Source organism: Myotis lucifugus, unplaced genomic scaffold, assembly GCF_000147115.1.
Source record: "Myotis lucifugus unplaced genomic scaffold, Myoluc2.0 scaffold_468, whole genome shotgun sequence".
In the NCBI taxonomy this organism is placed as follows: Eukaryota; Metazoa; Chordata; class Mammalia; order Chiroptera; family Vespertilionidae; genus Myotis; species Myotis lucifugus.
The window spans coordinates 256,920-280,191 of NW_005871516.1; the positions used below are offsets into that span (position 1 = coordinate 256,920).

General features: G+C 40.6%; 1 protein-coding gene and 1 long non-coding RNA gene across 2 annotated transcripts; both read left to right on the forward strand.

Annotated features, from left to right (window-relative positions):
• The first annotated feature begins 64 nt into the window (after window positions 1-64).
• On the forward strand, window positions 65-14,809 carry TROVE2 (TROVE domain family member 2). Its single transcript, XM_014445611.2, is given in 10 exon segments — window positions 65-311; window positions 3,309-3,909; window positions 5,819-6,039; window positions 6,587-6,733; window positions 6,990-7,127; window positions 10,487-10,603; window positions 11,506-11,619; window positions 12,091-12,195; window positions 12,197-12,238; window positions 13,505-14,809. Coding segments are annotated over 9 exon segments (1,557 nt in total). The 5' UTR covers window positions 65-311; window positions 3,309-3,389; the 3' UTR covers window positions 13,658-14,809.
• Window positions 14,810-17,175: 2,366 nt separating this feature from the next.
• On the forward strand, window positions 17,176-20,093 carry LOC111823335. The gene is made up of 2 exons (XR_002826368.1): window positions 17,176-17,323; window positions 19,929-20,093. It is a non-coding gene; the product is annotated as an uncharacterized LOC111823335 (long non-coding RNA).
• Window positions 20,094-23,272: the final 3,179 nt, after the last annotated feature.

Consider the following 23,272-nt stretch of genomic DNA (forward strand, 5'->3'; position numbering starts at 1 on the left):
GCGCGAGGACGCTCTAGCCACCCGGGAGCCAGCGACTCTCTCCTCCGGGCCGCGCAGGACCCGGAACGGAACCGGAAGAGGCGGGGCCCCAGCGCGCCGGAGGAGGCCACATCCGGGATTCTCGCCAATCCGGAGCGAGGGCGGGCAGACGACAGGGCGGGGCCACTCCCGGGAGCCGGACCTGGAGGCCCGGCGGCGGCGTGCGGTCCGAGCAGGCGTTGACCATTAGGCCGCCTCGTCTTTTCGTTTCCCCGTGCGGCGCAGGGCTCGCCCAGTGGCGCTGCGGACGGAGGGCCGGCCGCCGAGCACAGGTGAGGAAACGGCGGGAGGCCGGCGGGGGCCCTTTGTGCGGTCCGGGCGGCCCCGAGGGCGCGCGGGCTCCGGATGGACCTTCAGGAGCCTCACTCCGCATCTCCGCGGCCGAGTCCGAGCCGACGCGTCGCCGTCCCCGGGGCCCGCCCAGGCCGCCGAGCGGACCCGGCACCGCGGCGGGACGTTCTGGCTCGGCCGGGCCCAAGCCCCCGGGCGAACAATGGGGTGCTCGCGCAGGTCGGCGACCGCAGGGCCCACCTTCATCCTCCGACTCCTACCCCCCCCCACCCCCTCTTCTCGCTCCTCCCGCGGCCTCTGCCCAGAGGCGGTGCCGGGATCTGGGTTCGGGAAGAAAGATCTTCGTGGGGAGGAAGCTGTGCCCTGCAGTCGGGGGTGGGAGGGGGGGTGGGGATGATGGACTAGTGGTTCTCAACCTTCCTAATGCCGCGACCATTTAGTACAGTTCCTCATGTTGTGGTGACCCCCAACCATAAAATTATCTTCCTTGCTACTTCATAACTGTAATGTTGCTACTGTTATGAATCGGAATGTAAATATCTGATATGCAGGATGTATTTTCATTGTTACAAATTGAACATAATTACAGCATAGTGATTAATCACAAAAGCAATATGTAATTATATATTCAATATGTGTTTTCCGATGGTCTTAGGCGACCCCCAGGTTGAGAACCGCTGGAGGAGACAGGGGGACGCCTCCGAGGAAGTGATCTCAAAGATTCCGTGATGAGTTAAGCCCCGCATGGCCTTCATTCGACAGGCTCTTGCAGAATGCTCGTGTTCAGACGAAAGTCTTGGGTCTATTTTATTTATGCACAGGGACTGTAGTCAGTGATACTGCAATAGCTACGTATGGTTTTAGGCGGCTGTAGAAATATCGGGGGACGCTTTGTAAAGTATATGGTTGTCTAACCACGTGCTGTGCACAATATTGAATGCCAGCTGAAATTAAAACATTTTTTTAAACGTATTTTTTAAGTATATTTGTGCATCATTCCTTAAACCTCTTGAATTCCAAGAAGGGCCTTTAGCTTCCAGGAAAAAAAAAAATGTTTTAGTGCCTAAGACTCTGGTTCTTTGCTAATCAAACAGGTGACCTGCGCCCTGGAGTTACATAGTGAGCGTTGCCCTATGTGAAGCCACAAAGTAAAACGATAAATTTTACCAGGACAACAGAATAGCTTTTATATTAAGATAAGATGGGTATAATGTGGAATAGAAGCGAAACTTTGTATCAACTGTTTGATTTTTTTTTTTAACTGGAACTTTCTTGAGGTTTGTCCCTGGGAGCCTCCCTCCAGCTGGGGCCTCAGTTCCCTTTGCCCAGTTCATTGTACTCAAATGGGAGGATGTGTAAGGCTCAGGGGTAGCCTTACAGCCTTAGCGGCCACACCTACGCAGTGTCACCAGGACCCAAAGGTGTTGGTCATTTGTCGTCTTTTTTAATCTGTAATATTACCGTGAACTTGAGAGTGTTTTCTGTGCTAAATAAATGAAATCAAAACTTACAGGTATTTGAAACCTAACCTCATTCACATGGTGTCTCTTGAAGAAAGACCAGGCCGAAAATTTAGCTCTTGATACAACCTGCAAATAATCTGAAAAGGGGGTTAGGATTTCTTTACTTTCGTTGTTAAAATTTAATCCTAAGAGTTCGTTTTAAAAATCCAGGTTTCTAGGCCTTTGAGAAAAATTAAAGGATCTGGCAATACTAAGCCCGAACCACAGGCTGAAGGTGCGAGCCTTCAGGGCGGATGCTTGACTCTATGCACTCCTGCCCATTCCCAGTCTGGATGATACAGTCCTTTGAATGTGTGGCCCTAGTTCTTGCAGTATTGGGTTTTTATGAGCTGTCTTGCACACTTTTCTTTCATAAGTGTAAGTAAGCTCTTATAAAAGAATGAGTTTGATCTCTGGGGTGAAAGGTAGCATTTTCAAATAACAAATGATTAAGAGACATAAGAAAGAATTCAAGTGTGAACCTTTACTATGTAAGAATCTGTAGGAGTAATACATTATTAGTACTGTTAAAAGATGCTATAACTTCTAATGAGTACGAAGCAGAAAGAAGTGCTGTTACATACTGTGTGTTACTAGCATCCACTGACGGCATTCAAAGTTAAGCAACTAAGAAAGAGAAGTAGGCAGTGTCTAAAATATCCACAACCAATTTCAAGTTGTGGCCATGCTATTAATATTGTTTCAATCTGCTTAATTTCTTCCAAAAAGTTTAACTTCTAGAAGTTTAATACACCTGTAGCTGTATAAATCCTTTGAAGTGGTGTGCTTTAAGAGCACTGGATAAATCAGGCTAACCCACTAAAGAATTAACTTTTTTATTATTATTAATCTGGATTTACAACACTTGAGTATTCAGGGGTTGGGATAGGTGAGGAACAGATATGGGTTATTTAACCAACAACGTCTGCCGAGTTATTCAGGGAATAAAGGTCCTAAGATCTTTCTTAGCCGTCAGCTACTGTAACTGCCCTCGCTATCCCTTTGATTCTCCATCTGGGACTCCAGAGGCCCTGCTGAGCTGCCTGCTGAGTCTCTGAAGCAACAAATTATAACTCAGAAATGTGACTTCTTAGTTGTTACTTCTGGTTATCATAGTACCACTTACTGAGCTTAAGTATTTTTATGCCCAGCTGATGTGGCTCAGTGGCTGAGTGTCGACCTACGAACCAGGAAGTCACAGTCAGGGTTCAATTCCCAGTAAAGGCACATGCCTGGGTTGCGGAGCTCGATCCCTGGTAGGGCGTACAGGAGGCAGCCAATCAATGATTCTTTCAGCATTGATGTTTCTATCTCCCTCTCCCTTCCTCTCTAAAATCAATAAGAAATATATTTTTAAAAATATTTTTATATCAAAAGACTTCATGGCAGATTTCAATAAGCATAGATTAATAAGTGTTTCCCTTTTTATAATTTTACTGTGTCAATCTAGCAAGTAACATTTTGCTTTTTTGTTAGGTTTCCTAAAAGACAGAAAAATGGAGGGACTCAGTGAACCAACTGCAACCCCTAAATGAGAGCAGATAGCCAATTCTGAAGATGGATATGTATGGCAAAGTCACTGACTTGAATCGCCTCCACCGCTTTTTATGTTTTGGTTCTGAAGGTGGGACTTACTATATCAAAGAACAGAAGTTGGGCCTTGAAAATGCCGAAGCTTTAATTAGATTGATTGAAGATGGCAGAGGATGTGAAGTGATCCAGGAAATCAAGTCATTCAGTCAAGAAGGCAGAACCGCCAAGCAGGAGCCCATGCTCTTTGCACTGGCCATTTGTTCCCAGTGTTCCGACATAAGCACAAAGCAGGCGGCATTTAAAGCTGTTGCTGAAGTCTGTCGCATTCCCACACATCTCTTCACGTTTATCCAGTTTAAGAAAGATCTGAGGGAAAGCATGAAATGTGGCATGTGGGGCCGTGCCCTCCGGAAGGCTATAGCAGACTGGTACAATGGGAAAGGCGGTATGGCCCTCGCTCTGGCAGTTACAAAATACAAACAAAGAAATGGCTGGTCTCACAAAGATCTGTTGAGATTGTCACATCTTAAACCCTCCAGTGAAGGTAAGCATAGCATCTTTTGGGGGAGAAAGGGTGCAGATATTGAATAAATAACAAATTTATTTGACATAAGACAGTTGTGTAATTTCTAGGAATAGCCTTTCATTCTCAAAACATTAATTCGAATATGTTTAAGGCCAATCTGGAAACACCTACCACAGGCAATCCAGACATCAGTAATCAAGAACCAAATGACAGATCTCCATGTTAAAATGTCACCATGCTAACAAAAACTCATCCAAATGATGATGGACTATGAAAGCAGCCTGGATGTGTTAAAGTCGTTAGCAAAACGCTCCTAGCCAGTAGGTGGCAGATAGCCGGGCTCTGTAGCCCCTTCTCATTTTGCCACCTCCCTGCCTTCCTAGGACACATGTTCCATGGAACCTAAGGCCGCCTGAAGTAGTGCTCTGAACTTAACAATTCAGGATATTGTCTCCAAGCAGTCAGCCAGGGAACATGGTAACTTGGGCCAGTTTTCTATGTCTGTCAGAAGAGGTTTTTGAGAAGTTAGTTGGATCTACAATAAATGCTTAGTCTTTCTTAGAAGGAAATAAAAAATTTCGGTCAAGAATAAAGTGTGAACTTCCAGAAAAATCAACATGCCCAAAATTTTACTTTTTTTTTTTTTTTTTTAACACCAGAAGTGAAAGTTGAAAAGACGGCCACTCACATAGGTTCAGATTTCAGTTCTGCCCATTGCTTTGTGTCCTGGAGCCACGTAACGTAACCTTTCTGAGTTCCTGCATCTTCATCTATGAAAAAGGGAAGGGGGGAGTGACCCTCCTGGTGCCTAAATGTGATCGTGGATGTTCCTGATGTGTACCAACATCATATAAAGCAGAAGACATCACACAAAAGTCCATGTCCTTGTTTCTTTTGAAAAATATATGTTTTTTGGCAGCACTAAGCAAATACTTAGCTAAAATATTTGTCAGGGCATATTCTTTAGTTCACCCCAGTCCTAACCACACTTTATTACATCACATGGCCTATTCATTTTACCCACCTTTTCCCCATAGACCTTAGAATTTGATAATTCCATTCCTTTCCCCACCTTTTTGCAGAACTGGAATGAGTGCTTAGAATAATCACACCATTTATTGGCAGAGCGTAGGTTACAACCCAAGTTTCCTCGCCCTCCCCAATCCAAAGCTCATTTCAACTATTAAAAGAAATTGTAGTAGGAAACACATTACTTTCCTTTTTTTAATATTTAGCCTATAATACTTTCTCAGCTATTAAAAAATTTTAAGTTACCTACCTGTCCACATCGACTTATCTCTACTATTCATACATGCATAATCATCAGCTAAAAGAGACAATTGAGTATGAAATTAAATGAAATAGATCAGTACTTTTCAGAGGTGTTCTGAGATTATGGACCTAAGTCTGGCCCTATCTACCAAAGTTTCTAATGCTGATGTCTCCAAAAATAAAACTCTAATGAAATGAAAATATAGGAGTTTTTTAAATATACATATATATTTTAAATTGATTTCAGAGAGGAATGGAGAGGGGGCAAGAGATAGAAACTTCAGTGATGAGAGAATCACTGATTGACTGCCTCCTGCACATCCCCCACTGGGGATTGAGCCCGAAACCGGGCATGTGCCCTGACCATGAATCAAACTGTGACCTCCTGGTTCATAGGTCAACCACTGAGCAACACCAGCCAGGCTAGGAGTTTTTCTTTCTCCAAAGTTTCCTATTGAAGCAGTGATCGAATAAGCAAAATTAACTAACTCTGTTTGATTAAATGTTTGTTATATCATGCATAATAGCATCACAGATGAAAGAAGTTCATTCCTGGGTATCTACTTAAGCCTTTCATATAATGCCTTTACATAAACATGTTCTGTCTTTTACCTACTAATCCTACCTGCCTTTTCAATTCTCTATTTTGTTAAAGGACTTGCTATTGTGACCAAATACATTACAAAGGGCTGGAAAGAGGTCCAGGAGTTGTATAAAGAAAAAGCACTTTCTGCGGAGACTGAAAAACTATTAAAGTATCTGGAGGCTGTGGAGAAGGTGAAGCGCACAAAAGATGAGCTGGAGGTCATTCATCTGATAGAAGAGCACAGGTTGGTTAGGGAACAACTTCTGACAAATCACTTGAAGTCTAGAGAGGTAAGTAAAGTGTACTATGTTACATCATGTGGTTAAACAGTGATGTATGGTATGTATGAAAAAGATAGCCCTAACCGGTTTGGATCAGTGGATAGAACGTCAGCCTGCGGACTGAAGGGTCCCAGGTTCGATTCCGGTCAAGGGCATGTACCTTGGTTGCGGGCACAACCCCAGGAGGGGGTGTGCAAGAGGCAGCTGATCGATGTTTCTCTCTCATCGATGTTTCAAACTCTCTATCCCTCTCCCTTCCTCTGTAAAAAAATCAATAAAATATATATTTAAAAAAAGAAAGAAAAAGATAAACTATGGGTACCTATATATTCTTTAAAGAAAAACACCTAACAGTGCCTACAGGTAGTTGCATTCAATAGTGTTCAAGAACAAGTTAGTTTATTTGCTAAAACTTTGACCATTTTGCACAAATTTTTACTTTGAAATTGATCTGAACCCCCAAAGAAAGTCTTAGAGAATATATTAATATTATTATTGGTACAGGTATGTTTTACTGATTCATCATTTTCTATGTTTCTGCCTGTTATTGCAATAGGTATGGAAGGCTTTGTTACAAGAAATGCCTCTAACTGCATTACTAAGAAATCTAGGAAAGATGACTGCTAACTCAGTGCTTGAACCAGGAAATTCAGAAGTATCTTTAGTATGTGAAAAATTGTGTAATGAGAAACTATTGAAAAAGGTAAGCATTCCCTGTATTAGCTTCTACTGATTGGAAAAGTTGCTCCTAAATTTTGGAAATGCCATCAGCATATGCTTTAGGTGTTCTGAGATTTATCATACCAAGTTGCATTTTGACTCTGAAAGCTAAGATTAATATGTCCTTATTTTTCTCTTTTCTTTATGAAATACATTCGCTCAGTAACAAATACCTAAGGCACATAATTGCTCTTTTCATTTGAAGTTTCACTTACTCTCTGTCTTCATCTTGTTTCCAGGCTCGTGTACATCCATTTCATGTTTTAATCGCATTGGAGACTTACAAAACGGGGCATGGGCTCAGAGGAAAACTGAAGTGGCGTCCCGACGAAGACATTTTGAAAGCTTTGGATGCCGCTTTTTACAAAACATTTAAGGTAATGTTTTGATTTTTGTTTTAAAACAAATGACACAGGTAGGACTTGGTGTCTTGTGTAAAAACACATTTTAAAGATATTAATTGTTTAAATATTTTGATTACTCATTTGTTCCTGTGAGAAGAATGCCCACTTTTCCATTTCAGTTCCACAAAGTACTGAAAATTCTAAAAGTTAGGCAAGAAAAAACAAAAGACATCCAAATTATAAATCAATAAAAATTATCTCTGTTCTCAGGTGACATGATCTTAAATGTAAAAAAGCCTTAAATAATGCATAAGAAACTACTAGAGCTAACAAACTCAGCAAAGTTGCAGGATACAAAACCCGTAGGCAAAAATCAGTAGTATCCAAAGGCTAAGAAAACGTCCATTTACAGTAGCATCGAAAAGAATAAAACACGTAGGGATAAATTTAACTATGGAGGTGTAAGACTTGTACACTGAATACTACAAAATATTGCTGAATGAAACAAGACATAAATGGTAAGACATTTTATGTTTATAGTTTGAAGGACTAAATATTAGTAAGCTGACAGTACTGCCCAAAGCAATCGACATATTCCATGCGATCCTTATGGCATGTTTTACAAAAATAGGAAAACCTGTTCTAAAATTTATGTGGTCTTTAAGGGGACCTCCAAATAGCACAACCAATCTTCTAAAAGAAGAACACAGTTTGAAGACTTATACTTGGAAACTACAGATTTCAAAATTTACTGCCAAGATGTAGTAATCACAACAGTGATACACATTAAGACAGTGATAAAGACCAGTGAAATAGAAAACAGAGCCAAGAAATAAACTTACATTATGGCCAATCGATTTTTTATTTTTTAAAATTAGTGTATTTAATACAGTTTACATACACTATATTAGTTTGAGGTGTACAACATAATTAGACATGTAATATACTTTAAAAAGTGCTCACTCTAAATCTAGTACCCTTCTGACACCATACATAATTATGACATTACTAGAGGCCCGGTGCACAAAAATTTGTGCACTTGGTGGGGGTTGGGGGGGAGGTCCCTCAGCCCGGCCTGTGCCCTCTCGCAGTCTGGGACCCCTCGGGGGATGACCACCTGCTGGCTTAGGCCTGCTCCCCAGCGGATTGGGCCTAAGATGGCAATCAGACATCCCTCTGGCAGCCCGGCAGCCCTTGGGGGATGTCCACTTGCCAGCAGGGAGCAGACCTAAGCTGCAGTCGGACATCCTTAGCGCTGCTGAGGAGGCAGGAGAGGCTCCCACCACCACCACTGTACTGGCAACCATCAGCCTGGCTTGTGGCTGAGCAGAGCTCCCCCATGTGGGAGCGCACTGACCACCAGAGGTCAGCTCCTGCATTGAGCGTCTGCCCCCTGGTGGTCAGTGTGTGTCATAGTGACCAGTCATTCCCAGTCTTTCTGCTATTAGGGTCAGTTTGCATATTACTCTTTTACTATATAGAATAGAGGCCTGGTGCACGGGTGGGGGCCGGCTGGTTTGCCTTGAAGGATGTCTCGGATCAGGGTGGGGGTCCGGCTTGGGTGCCTGGCCAGCCTGGGTGAGGGGCTGATGGCTGTTTGCAGCTGGTCACACCCCCTTCAGGGTGGGGGTCCCCACTGGGGTGCCTGGCCAGCCTGGATGAGGGGATGATGGCTGTTTTCAGGCTGTCCACACCCCCTTTAGGGTGGGGGTCCCCACTGGGGTGCCTGGCCAGTCTGGGTGAGGGGCTGAGGGCTGTTTTCAGACTGGTGGGTGACTGAAGCTCCCAGCCTCTCCTTTTTTCTTTTTCTTTTTTATTCTGGGATTTATTTACCTTCTATAATTGAAACTCTGTTGCCGTCACTGGCGCTCCCAGCTCTGAGGCCGCAGCTGGCTGAAAGCAGGTATCTGGGGTTTGTTTGGCTTCTATAATTGAAACTTTGTTGCTTTTGGAGCTGTTGCTTTCGGAGCTTAGAGCAGGCCGCGGCAGGCGGGGAACCTTGGCTTCCTCCATCACTGGAGCAAGCAAACCTCCTGCTTGCTTCAGCTGCGTGGCTGCCGGCTGCCATCTTTGTTGGTGGTTAATTTGCATATCTTGCTGATTAGCCAATGGGAAGCATAGCGGAGGTACGGTTAATTACCCTTTTTGTCTTTTATTAGATAGGATTACTGTATTCCTTATAGTGTAGTTTACATGGTCAATTGATTTTTGACAGAAGTATCAAAACAGTTCAATGGGGAATAGTATATAAATGGTGATGGGAAAACTTGATATCCACATGCAAAAGAATAAAATGGAACTGTTACTTTATACCATATAAAGAAATTAAAGTGGATCAGACCTATATTTAAGTGCTAAAACTATAAAATATAAACTTCTTTTAAAAAAAAACAGTAAATGCTTCATAATATTGGACTTGGTAATAGTTTCTTAGATATACCAAAAGCATGGGCAACAAAAGAAAAAGATAAATTGGACTTTCATCAAAATATAAATCTTTTGTGCATCAAAGGATACTAGCAAGAGAGTGAAAAGATAACCTACAGAATAGGAGAAAGTATTTGCAGATCATATATCTGATATTGTTTTGATGTTCAGAATATATATAAAACAAAGACAACTCAACAGTAAAAATACAAAGAACCCAATTCAAAAGTGGTCAGAGTACTCGAGTAGACATTTCTTCAGATATACAGACGGCCAATAAGCACATAAAAAGATGGTCGGCATCATGAGTCATTGGGGGAATGCAACTCAAAACCACAATGAGATACCACCTCACACTTGTTGGGTGGCTCGTATCAAAAGGCAGAAATAACAAGCAAGAATTGAAACTAGCCTATTGCTGGTACAGCCCTGTGGAAAAGCTTGGTGGTTCCTCTGAAAGTGAAATGTTGAATTGCCATACCATCCAGCCATTCTACCATTTACACATATACCCAAAAGAATTGAAAAGGGACTCAGATACTTGTACACGAGTATTCATAGGAGCATTATTCAGGTAAAAACAGCCCAAGTGTGCATCAACAGGTGAATGGATAAACAAAATATGGCCCTACTCAGCCTTACAAAGGGAATGGAAATAGAAACATGCTACATGGATGAACCTTGAAAACATGGTGCTAAGTGAAATAAACCAGACACAAAAGGTCAAGTGTTATATTATTTACCTTAAATGAGGTACTTAGTAGGTAAATTCATAGAGACAGAAAGTAAAATAGAAGTTGTCAGGGGCTAGAGGGAGGGAGTTATTTAGTAGGTACAGATTTTGTTTGAAATAATGAAAAAGTTTTGGAAATGGTGGTTACATAACATTGTGAATGATTTAAAATTTAATCTTAGAATTTCTATGATTAATTTTAATGATTATCTCATTTGTTTTCTCTCTATAGACAGTTGAGCCAACCGGAAAGCGTTTCTTGCTGGCTGTTGACGTCAGTGCTTCTATGAACCAGAGAGTTTTGGGTAGTGTCCTCAACGCCAGCACCGTTGCCGCTGCGATGTGCATGGTGAGAACACTGAGGCAGTTCACCGTGTCTGCCACCCTAAGAACATGTTTGCTGTGGGGAAGAACTGTAGACCTAAATAAATAGGCTCAAGGATTAAGTTTCCATTTCTTTTTGTCAATTTGACATATTTGACAGTTTTATTTCATACTAGTGGCCCGGTGCACGAAATTCGTGCACATTAAAAGGGGATTAATTAGAGGAGATATTTTAATACTGCTATTTGCCCTTTCTCTGTAATAGAAGTGTCAGAGATGAAAGAAAATTAGTAAAATGTATATGAAAATCTTCCTCCTGTCAGAGTCTGGGGCACGCCACAGGACCCAGAGTCAAGTCCCCGCCCACCCGCATGCACCTTGAAATCACGCGAGACCCAGACCCAGTTAGCCCCACCCCCATTGGGCGAGATCCAGACCTGGCTGGCCCCACCCCCGTCCAGCCCTGCTGGGCGGGGCACAGGCCTCAAGTCCCCTGGCCTGGCACCAGGCAGGGGGCGCAGCCTCAGGTTCCCCATCAAGCCCCGCTGGGTGGGAGGTGCAGTCTCAGGTCCCCCGGATATAATATGTTTGAGGAAGTAGACAATGTTTAGGAAACTATTAATATATATAGAAGTGCAAAGATCAGAAACTGGTTAACAGTAGTCAGGAGACTTCGGTTTCCACCTGCCTATCACTAGATAGCTGTTAAATGAATCGTGGACGAGCTTCTTAATTCCTCCTCTGTGGCTGTATTCCTATTTAATAAAATGAAAAGAATATATTCTATCTGCTTCAGAGGGTTGTTGTGAAAAGGAGTTTAAAATAGGCATCATAGTGTGTTTCCTTTAAAGGTGACGTTTTATGAACTTCAAGTATGTGTTTATTTCTCCCAAATCTCCTGAAAATTACTACCATTGAATTTTTCAGGTTGTCTCACGAACAGAAAAGGAGTCTCACATAGTTGCTTTTTCAGATGAGATGGTTCGATGTCCAGTAACTACAGATATGAGTTTACAACAGGTTTTAATGGCTATGAGTCAGGTAACAAACTATTTTATTAGTTTATACTGTATAATCATTGTTATTGCTGTCGTGTGTGATATTAATGCATTTGTGAGAACAAATTGTTTCATCTCCATTTTTTCATGAGCATGAAATAAATATATAGGCTTTGGGAAGGCCTATGTATTGGCTCAAAATACAACGATAATGTAAAAAATAGTACTTTTAAGTATTTCATTATTTCACTAGTGTCCCCGTGCATGGATTCGTAAACATTGAAGGGAAATTAATTAGAAGAAATATTTTAATATCATTACTTGCCCTTTCTCTGTAATAGAAGTGTCAACCAAATTCACAATCAACAATGACAGTTCAAAACTGTGTGTGTGTGATTGGCGCCAGCGAGAGCTTTATATGTATTATGCATGCGCGAGTCAGCTTAGCCTTTTATATATATAGAAGATTATGGAAGCTGTCTTTTATTCTTACTCATTTTTTGTTCTGAGTTAGATCCCAGCAGGTGGAACTGATTGCTCTCTTCCAATGATCTGGGCACAAAAGACAAATACAGCTGCTGATGTCTTCATTGTGTTCACGGATAACGAGACCTTTGCTGGGAAGTGTCCACCCTGCTGTCGCTCTGAGGCAGTATCGGAAGGTAACACAAATTCTGATACTTTCTCACCCCATAAAGTCTCAGTTCTCAAACATTCACTCTGCTTTTCCAAAAACAAGCTATGAATGTATACAACATCATTAATGGACTCAGCAGTACTTGAAAAGTATTGGCTACACCTATATAATATATTTCCACCAGTTCCAATTCTATACATTACTAAGAATATCCTTTATCAGTGGTATTTTTTAATATTTCAGTGTTCCTTGAAATATTAAGGTGTCATTTATGATTTTTGTTAAAGGACTACATAAAGTTAAAGCTATAGTCTATGGTTTAAGTTACATGGATATTTCTGGGTTCTAATCTGTGCTCTCCAATTGTGCTTTCTGAAATGAGTGAAATGTTCTATATCCACATGGTAGCTGCTAGTCACGTGGGCTGTTGAGCTCTTGAAGTGTAGCTAGTGTGACTGGCAGTAGAAATAAAACTCGATGAAGAGCAGTGGGTCTCAAAGCGTGGTTTCCCTACCAGCATTACCTAACACCATGTTACAAATGCAAATCCTGGGACCCCATGGGAGACCTGCTGAATCAGAAATTCTGTTGGGATTATGCTTTACAAGCCCTTAAGTTGGAGACCAACAAGTGAGAGAACAGAATTTGGAGTCAGGATAGCCCGGGTTCTGAGTCCTGGTCATTCTCTTACTGCCTGTGGACCTGAGCATATTATTGAACTCTGATACATGCTTACCTTTAGGGTTGTCACAATAAATACACTACGTAAGTTCCTTAAGAGCCCATTACAGTTTCTGACACTGAGTGATGGTTGGGATATCTCAGAAACTCAACTACTTTAACAAGCCATAGCTGTAGAGAACAAATTCTTCCATGTAAAAAGTATATATTATAATTAGCGAAGTTAATAATCCTGGTGAAATATCTCCTTGTATTAATTCCACCTCCACACACACTGTCCAGTGTTTAATATGTTGGTAAAAATAGCTTCACCCCCTGAATATCCTGACAGGTTTGATAAGTATAGAGTCCTCAGGTTGCTCAGGAAGGTGCTCTGTGACCCACAGAACAAGTAACGTAGAACAGAAAAGCAGGAATTTCAGACAGGTTGTTGACAAAATTTTATTGTCTAGTCTGAAAATCACAGTCGAGCCTTGAAAGTTTGACAGATTTTATGTAGAGAGGGTGAAAAAGAAAATCTATGATAGAATTTAAAGTGTTAATTTTGAAGGTTATTTGCTTTTGCTTTTATACAATTTTTTTAAATGTGTATTTTGATCTTTACCTACAGAAAATGAACATTCCAGCTAAGTTGATTGTTTGTGGAATGACATCAAATGGTTTCACCATTGCAGACCCAGAGGACAGAGGCATGTTGGATATGTGTGGCTTTGACACTGGAGCGCTGGACGTAATTCGCAATTTCACGTTGGATGTGATCTAACCATAAGCACCAGCACGATTAGTGATCTCGCTAAAAATACGCAGCTACTTCCCAGCTAATCCTAATCCAGTGAAAGATAAGATGATGGCATAGTATGAGTATAATGGAAAGTTTACCTAACCAAAAAAAGGAAAAATAAGATAAGCCCAAAGTTCGCCCTATCTATCAGCCTAGCTCCTGGGAAGTAGCTTCGGAATTCACTGTAGCTCCCTCTGATAGAGAGCTGGTAGACCCTGTAACATAGTCACACAGGTTTGCTTTGGTAAATAATCACATTTGTATTTAAACGAAGTAAGAGCCAAATTTGTAAGTAGTTCTATATCATGTCACTTGTTTGGAAAGTGCTTAAAGTTTTCTTAAATGTTTTCATTGGGAAAGGACAGCTTTGATAATGTCCATCGACTCTGAAATGCACTGGACCATTAACTGTGATGGCATATAAAGCTCATCTGTGAAACAGCAGCCATGACCAAGGGATAAATAATGAGTTTTACAGATTTCTCTAAGCGTTTTCTAAGGTCACGTAAATAGCTTTCTTATTCGGTAAAAAAGAGATTTTGTCTCATGTTTTATTTACACTTAGAGAATTATTACCATTAACCAGAAACACAACAGAAAGGCCACCCTGGGCTGAGGACGCTAACGCTTGTGTCGCCTGAGGAAGTCGGTGGGTGTTGTGTTCTGGTGCGTTTTATTGCTGTGAGTTGAGGGTGTGACTTGACAGTTTCCTCCGAGTTGTAACAACATAGCCGCACTTAGTCGCACTTTCTTTTTTTCATGCTCTTAAATGCAAACAACATCAAATGGTTCAAGCATTTAACTCCCCCACTCATAATCTGAAAATGACAAATCTCAACTATAATTGGATTCGCTTTTTCCTAACTGTAAAATCAATACTGTTCTAATTTTTAACTTTTTTAGCCAATTGTATATGAGTTCTAATTGTAAGCATGTCAGTGGCCTATTCTCTGTTCGTTATTCATTGTGACAAAACATTCTTTCTTGGTAGAGTAAAATTAAAATAATAAAGCAAGCTAGGTCTTTCAGGTTTGAAAGGCAATTTTTGAGTAGCATATTACCACTAACCAGTTTGTAAGAAAGTACTTTTTTCTATTTTATTGTGTATATTAAACTTCTTTTCATTACACTAAAGTGCATTATTTTCTTGAGCAAATAACCTCTTCTTTGTGGGGAGGTTTAACTTATTTAAATGCCAATAACTTTCCTTATAATTACATGGTTGTCTATGCTTACCCATAAAACTTCAATTTTTATGTATTTAAGTAGTAATAGAGGACTTATGGGGGATTTTTATAAACTCATCACTTATGTAAAAAGACAGACTAGTAAATGTTCATTGTAGCATTTCATGTGCTTGGGGTTTAGAGATTTTGTTCAGGGGTTATGGGACTTTATAGTAGAGTTAGAACTTGTGTTGATATTGTCCTTCTGTTTCAGGGGAGATTTGGGCTCTAGGAGTGACAAGAAAATGTTCCTGTCACATGTATTTGATGTATAATACTGGCTCTGATGTGTAGGCTTCAAGGCAACTTACAGCAATGTTGTGATTTACCTGAGATTTTTTTAGTCAGCAAAACTAGTAGCATCCTCACACCAAAAAAACCCACATTGCTTCTGATGTCATTTTGTCTTAATCCTCTGTCACACATTGGATTTAACATATTAGCTTTTATGTTCAGATTGAATTTGACGTTTAAAGAACCTAATAGAATTGTGTTCCATAATTTTTTAAGTACACCCAATCTTAATTTAAAAAATCATAAAATGATGTCACTTTTTATTCCTAATTGAAATGAAATGTAGCATAAAAGTGTATTCCTTTCCGTTACATACTATTCCTATAGTGTTTTTAGACAGATCTATTCATGAGCTGATATGAAATCCATCAGAGAAGTAAGATTAGAAATATCTTGTAAGTTGAATTAAATGGATTAGGGAACAATTTAAGAATGAATGAAAAGAAACAAAAACAGAAAGAACCACCACAGAAAGTAAGTTTATATTCAAATCCTGGAATTTTAGAGCTGGACCAAACCTTAGAAATGTAAAAAGATGATTTTTTTTTTTTTAATTTAGGTTAGGGAACGGGGGTTCAAGAAAGGGTGGCTTTGGAGCACTAGATCTAGAAATCTTCATTTCAGTATTCACATCCCCACAAAATAGGAAAACTGACAAGAACAGGGGTGAAAATAGAATTATTCAAGACTTTTATATTTTAGGTATTAGGAAATAATGTGTATACATGATTGCTGTAGAGTAGAAAACCAAATTATAAACATATACTTGTTCATAGTAATCCTCAAGCACAATGTTTTTAATAACCTATGTTGCTATATAATATACTCCTATAGGAAAATAAAAAACCTTTACCTCGTGATTAAAATGTATTCAAGTGATAAAGTTAATTAGTAAAACAAAAACTATTGCTAAAGTCCTATACTTCCTTATTAGTTGATATTTCTTGGAAATTCTATTAACTGTCATGTTATTTAGTTCAGTAACTTTTATAGGTATATTGTTGAAGATACTAGGGAATGGGATTCAGTGTTACCTCTCTGGAAGCTTTTACTGTGTGCTGTAGCGCCCAATTTAACCTATGTGATTCAGTTTTGCTATTTTTACAGAGTAACATCTGATGCTTAGATCATAGGAAAATCAATATATAAAAGTTTAAGCTAGGATGAGGGCTTACAATACAAATTAGAACTTAATAGGGTATGTATTTTGAAACAAAATGGTCGAGGGAAATAGCTTAATAGGCTCTTTTTTAACTTCTGAGTGGGAAAATGTGGAAGAAAAATTTTCATTATTCTCTGATCAAGAAAAAGAAGGAATATACCAAGTCCAACAACACCCCTCTCCCCCCATAGATGGACCTAGAAAAACAAGCTCTAACTCTAAATGAGGAGATGCTACAAACATCTTTTAAAATAATCGGGACATTACAAATGATATAATACCATTTTATGAGGCTTTTTCCCCTCTCATTTTCTGAGATTTTGCAAAAACAAATTATTTTGGAAATTTTAAGGGAGAATCCCTAAATAAAGTTGATCTGACACGTGAGGAGCATCATTCAAAGCACAATAAAGCCATATCTAAATGATAAAATCAGAATCACCCACTGAGATAATGGTACCTAAAGATACTGCACCACAAGTACGAATTTCTTGAGGTGATAATCTTATAGTAAGTACCATAAGCAAAACTGAAAAATTCTACTCTTGTATACCACAGGTTTGAACTAAGTTAAGGCAATATCCTCTAGAGCAGTGGTTCTCAACCTTCCTAATGCCGCGACCCTTTAATACAGTTCCTCATGTTGTGGTGACCCCCAACCATAAAATTATTTTCGTTGCTACTTCATAACTAATTTTGCTACTGTTATGAATCGTAATGTAAATATCTGATATGCAGGATGTATTTTCATTGTTACAAATTGAACATAATTAAAGCATAGTGATGAATCACAAAAACAATATGTAATTATATATGTGTTTTTCAGTGGTCTTAGGCGACCCCTGTGAAAGGGCCGTTCGACCCCCAAAGAGGTCACGACCCACAGGTTGAGAACCGCTGCTCTAGAGAATGTCATGTAGCCTCAATGTAAACATGCTCAAGGAACAATTAGGAAAAAAAGATAAGGTAAGCTATGAATTAGTTGCATTTAATGTATGGATTTTCTTTACTATTTCCCTGACACTACCTAATCACTTTGTTGGAAGACTACATGTTATACCTCTATTTTTCTTATAAAAACTCCTGACATTTTTGTCATTTCTTTTTCTAGTCTTGCTCTATCTGGGTAATAAAATGAATGGTAGAAAAATCTCCCCCCATTTTGAGTTTGGGATGAATCTTTTGCAGAATTGCTCTGTGTTGTAAATAAATTTAAGATCATTTTATTCTTTTTTTTTTTTTTAGTTTCAGAGAGGAAAGGGAGAGGAGAGAGAGATGGAACATCAAGATGAAAGAGAATCATTGATGGGTGCTTCTCCGGCGCGCGCGCGCACACACACACCCACCCATTGGGGATGGAGCCCGCAACCCAGGCATGTGCCCTGACCAGGAATCGAACCCTGGCCTTTTTGTTTATGGGACGCTCAACCACTAAGCCACACCATCCAGGCCATATTTTTTTTCAAATTAATGATAGGCCTCTTGGAACAATATATTGATATATTCTCCCCAAATCAAGTTATGTTGTATACATTTTGTATTAGATATTTGCACTCTTCGAAAAATAAGTAACTGAATACTCTTTCAGAAAATAGTATGTTTCAATCTTCATATTTGCATAATTATAGAGACCACTGTCAAAATCTTTGGTGTAAGTACTTCACTAAGCTTGTAGCAAACAAAGTTTTCTAAATGGCATGTATTTACCTTAAACCCTTTTTTAAAATTAGTGCGCTTTATTTTTAAAAACTTATGAAGATAATTTTAAAAATATCCTGCAGTAATGTTTTTTGTGAAAAAACTAATATAGTTTAGCATAAATTCTGAATAAAATTATAATAAATGACACATTTCCCTAAACCTTGAAAATACCAAATTATATTGGAAATTGGTAGAAAGAAGCATAAGCTAGAGTAGTTATATTACAAAATTCTATTACTGAAATTAAGTTGATAATTTTCAATGATAATTAATTTTGTAAATACAATGAAAATACACAAAAGCTATTTCTGAACCGAAAGTGATTGTCCTTTGCTTCTGTTCAGCACCACGAGTCATACTAATTGTAGAAATATGTGACGATATTTAATTTTAAAATACATTTAACTTTTAGTAGTTTTAGAAATTATCAGAATCTGTGCTTGCACAAAAGAAATAAATAGTAAGGTAGAGCTATGTTGCTGCTGGTTTCGCTTAATGAACACTTGGATTATTAAGGATAGTGACTGAGGTTAAAGGCTTGCTATTTTATTACTATCACCACATAAGTGATGGATATTGTATCAATACAAACACTGAATGGAAACTTCTGTTTAAATTACTTGTTAGGCTTTATTTGCAATGTAAACTGTTTAGAATCCATACCAGCCAAATTAAAATTTAAATATTATGTATATTTGATGAATAGCGAGGAAAAAATGATTTTGTTGCACTATTCTAAATATGGACTATTTGGTATGGCGTGACTTGACCTAACTTTTATAGAGCATGTGACTTCTATTCCTTTTAATGAAGTGAGATATATATGAGAGCTTTCTTTAATTGGTTGGGGGAGGGGCATTATCTAGTTCTAAATGTGCATGTGCTTTATATAAAGGCTTTGATTTCCGTGATTGACCACTTGAGGAATATTTAAATTACACTGACTAATGCCTGCACAGAACAAAAGTTAGGGGTACAAGAGCCTTAAAGTGAAAAACATGATCCTTTTGACTGCCTTACAACATGACTGACTAGCTCTCCAACGCAGGCATACTGGTTCCTCTCCAAGGGTCTGTTCAGTAAGTGGTGCCTTAATAGTGTTGGTGTTTCCGAAATACAGAACTCACAGGGTCTTTGAGAGCTTCCACTCTTACGTAATGAATGGGAATTTATCACGTTTTCAAACTCGGTTGTACGTTTGTAGTGGAAGCACCCGTGAACAGGATAACCTGGGGCACTGGTGTGTTACTACATACGTGACTGTTAACATCAGTACTATTTTGTGGTAGTTTGAGGTTTTTTATTGTTTTATATAACAAATTATCCAAGAAGCTGGACTTTATGTAATATCTCTAAGGACCAATTTGCATACCGTATTTTAAACACTGAATAAAAAAAGTTAGACAGTTCCAAAGAAAAAATGGTTAATTTTTTAAGGGGATTTTTCAAGACAAAAATATTTTGTTTCGAGCCTACAAGCAAATTTCATTCAAAATGAAATGAGTGAATGTAGCTGTAAAAACATTACGACTATTGTGATTTGTTTGATTACATTCACATTTTTACATTCACTTTGCCTTTCAAAGCAGGAATCTTTTATAAAACTGAAAGAAAACTTTAAATTGTCAAGCTGGTGCTTAAAAGTATATAATTTCAATTTATAACAAGTGTCATTTTAAAGGACAGGGACCCAGAAGGAGGTGGGGATGGGGGGAGGGGGGGTCCTAGGTCTGTTGATAAACTCACTGATGCTTTGTTGAGTCTTCCAAGTTTTCAGTGTAAACAAAATACCTAACAATGTAATTTTGCTGTTTTCTGATAGAAAATGGAAGAAATACTAATGTATTAAATTTATTTCATGATAAAACAGATTTCACCCATACTGTGAAATCCTGACTTTCTATCTTTGCAAAATACCATATTGAAAAAATCGTCTTAGACATGGATGCAGGTGGGCACTATGCAAGCTGTTGCTGGTCAGTTGTATCATTGTAGATGTTGCTAGAAGTACCAAATAAAGTCTATGCACTTCCAATAATCGTCTTTCTATTTCTTTTAAGAAGTAAGAATTTTAAGATTATCATATGCCTTATAAATTCTAAGGCTTTTAGTGACCTGTTGTATTTGAATAAGATGAAGATAAGGTTTTGATAACACTGGCAGTGCCTCTTTACATACTATTGTGTATAAGTATTTATTTAAAATATATATGGTTTCAATTATAGGACCAAAACTACTGGATTTAATCAAAATGCACTTTCTTAAGACTTTTAAACAGGATTTTTTTTGTGTGTGAAAATATCTACTCAAAATCGCCTTTGGGGAAAGTTGACAGCAAAAGTCAGCTATGCAAATAAATCTTTTGTTTCAGTGCCAATTTGCAGAAATTTCTACCTGAATTCCCATAAATTTTTTCTGAAAATTTCTAAGATTGGAGCTGGAAGTTAGGCAGAGGGTGAAATCAAGTTACATCAGAATATACCCACCACAACTTTGAACATTCGGTTGATTTTATAGTTCTCTATTTAAAGATGATAGTCAACAGTTGTATGGAGAAAGGAGATCAAAAACCATACGTTTCTCCATAGATAAAGAAAACGACTTAAAACCTTAACCCTTATGAAGAACACTTGACTTTAAAAATATTGCTTATATGGTGTCTTTTATAAGATATACTAGAGGCCTAGTATATATTATACTAGGGAATTTATCACGTTTTCAAACCCGGTCACAAATTCGTGTACCAGTGGGGTCCCTTGGCCTGGCCTGCGGGATCAGGCAGAAACCAACTCTCCTACATCCCCCGAGGGGTTCCAGGTTGTGAGAGGGCGCAGGCCAAGGGACCTCACCAGTGCACAATCGGGGCCAGGAAGGATGCAGGAGGTTGGCTGGGGAGGGATTGTGGGAGGGCTCCAGTGTCCAGCCTGTCTCGCTCAGTCCTGATTGGCCGGACCCCAGCAGCAAGCTAACCTACTGGTCAGAGCGTCTGCCCCCTGGTGGTCAGTGTATGTTATAGTGACTGGTCGACGCCCCCTGGTGATCAATGCACATCATAGTGAGCGGTTGAGCAGCCTTAGTATATCATTAGCATGTTATGGTTTCATTGGTTGAACAAATGACCAGACACAGCATATTAGACTTTTATTATATAGGATTAGTTAGAACACAATAAAATCCAGATACATTTAAACCAAAGACACCTTTTTTCAACAGATTTCCAGCTTCCCAATTAGATAATTGGAAGTTTAAGTGTAAATCGTGAGAAAATGAGAAAACAAATGGCCTATTTTTAAAAATATTAGTGGGCCTCAGTAAACAATTTATCTTTCAGATCTTAACATTAAACATAAGAGGACTGAGAAAAAAAGTTAACACTTTTCTTAAACTGGTCATTCTTTCTAACCTATGGTTCTGGGGGGAAAAAGGTTCCCACCCAGTTTCTTCTTATATTCTATATTTTCATCAAGCTGGAAGGTGTTACGGACTGAATGTGTCTCCCCAACATTTACTGTTGAAACCCTCACCCCCAATGCGATGGTGTTTGAGGAGAAGGGCTCTGGGAGGTAACTGGGCCTTAGCCCTGGTGATGGGTGGCTGAGAGCTTGCGTTCTCTCTGCCACGAAGACACAGCAAGGCCTTGGCAAGAACCCAATCAGCCGGCACCTCGATCTCGGACTGCCCAGCCGCCAGAAGAGCGGGGAATAAACGTCTGTTGTCTCCCCCATCCCGTGGAGGGTAACGTCCAGCAGCCGTGCAAAGGCATGGGGAGGGAGAAGAAACGGAAGTCGCCCATACAATGCGAGCTGGGACCTGGGCAAACCCGGGCCCACAGCCGGGCCCTGCGACAGGCCCATGCTCACCTGCAGTTTCCCTTACCTGCGGCCTCGCATCCGGAAACATTCAATGGAAAAACCGCAGGAAGAACCCATGCACCGGGCCACCTGCGCCCTGGTCAGGGCGTGCGATGAAAGCTCGCGTGGTGAAGTCTCGCGAGATAAAATTTCGCGCGAGGAAATCTCGCGTGATGAAATCTCGCGAGGTCCTTTCCTGCGCACGCTCCTGCCCGTGCGTCACGTCGTGGCCACGCCTGGGCAGGTGGACTATGGCGGAGGCTCAGTGCTGCGGACGGTCATCCTTGTTCCAGTCACTGGTGGCCCCACGGGCAGGAGCAGTGATGCTGGGAATCGGGGTGCGCTCGAGAGGAGCCGGGAAGTGCCGCTCGTGTGTGATGAGGTGAGTGAGGGCGGTGAGGCCCTGAGCCTGAGAGCGGGCCCAGCCCCCCGTGTTGTTAATACGGGGCTTGGTCATACTTTTTAAAAAATATTTTTATTGATTTCAGAGAGGAAGGGAGAGGGAGAAGGAGATAGAAACATCAAAGATGAGAATCATTGATCGGCTGCCTCCTGCACGCCCCCTACTGGGAATCAAGCTGGCAACCTGGGCATGTGCCCTTGACCGGAATCGAACCTGGGACCCTGCAGTCCGCAGGCTGAGGCTCTGTCCACTGAACCACACCGGCCAGGGCTGTCATACTTGTTCTGTAAGTGATCCTTCCTCCCTCCCTGTGCCGATTCCTGAGCGAGCACAGTGCACATGTGCAGGAGGAAGCCCGGTGCCTCAGGGGTGCACCAGCCGGAAACTCTGCACAGCCGTCCTTTTGGGTTTTTATGGGGGATTCACCCCACAGGGTGAGTAACTCATCACTGAAGTCCCTCTTCCAGCCCTTCCCCCCTCCCTGAAGGTTGGGATGGGGCGCAAAGGTCCAGCCCTCTCCCACTTGCTTGGTTCCCCTGGCCGCCCGCCCCATCCTTCCTGGCTTTGCAGAAGTCCCCTCCTCCACACCGTGCAAATGCACAGGGACGGGCCCACGGGAGAGCATCAGAGTTTAATACCCGCCGGGATTCACGTAGGCATGACCCCCTGCCCCACCCCCAACAGGCACCGTTCACTGTGTGTGTCGGACATTTGCACAAAGAATGGGGCCTTAGATTTCAGAAGCGAGGATGGGGGTTTCCACGAGTTGAGGCAGAGCTGCACACACGTGGCGGGAAAATCCCCAATAGGCGACTGGGAAACAGTGGGACCTGGGGCATCTGGCTGACAGGCACCCCCAAAGCCCTGTTCTGCGTCCACACTTAATGCAGATTCAGTGAAGGTGGCATCCTCAGGTCTCCCTGAATCTCTTGGGCAGGAAAGGGGGGAAGAGTCGAAAGT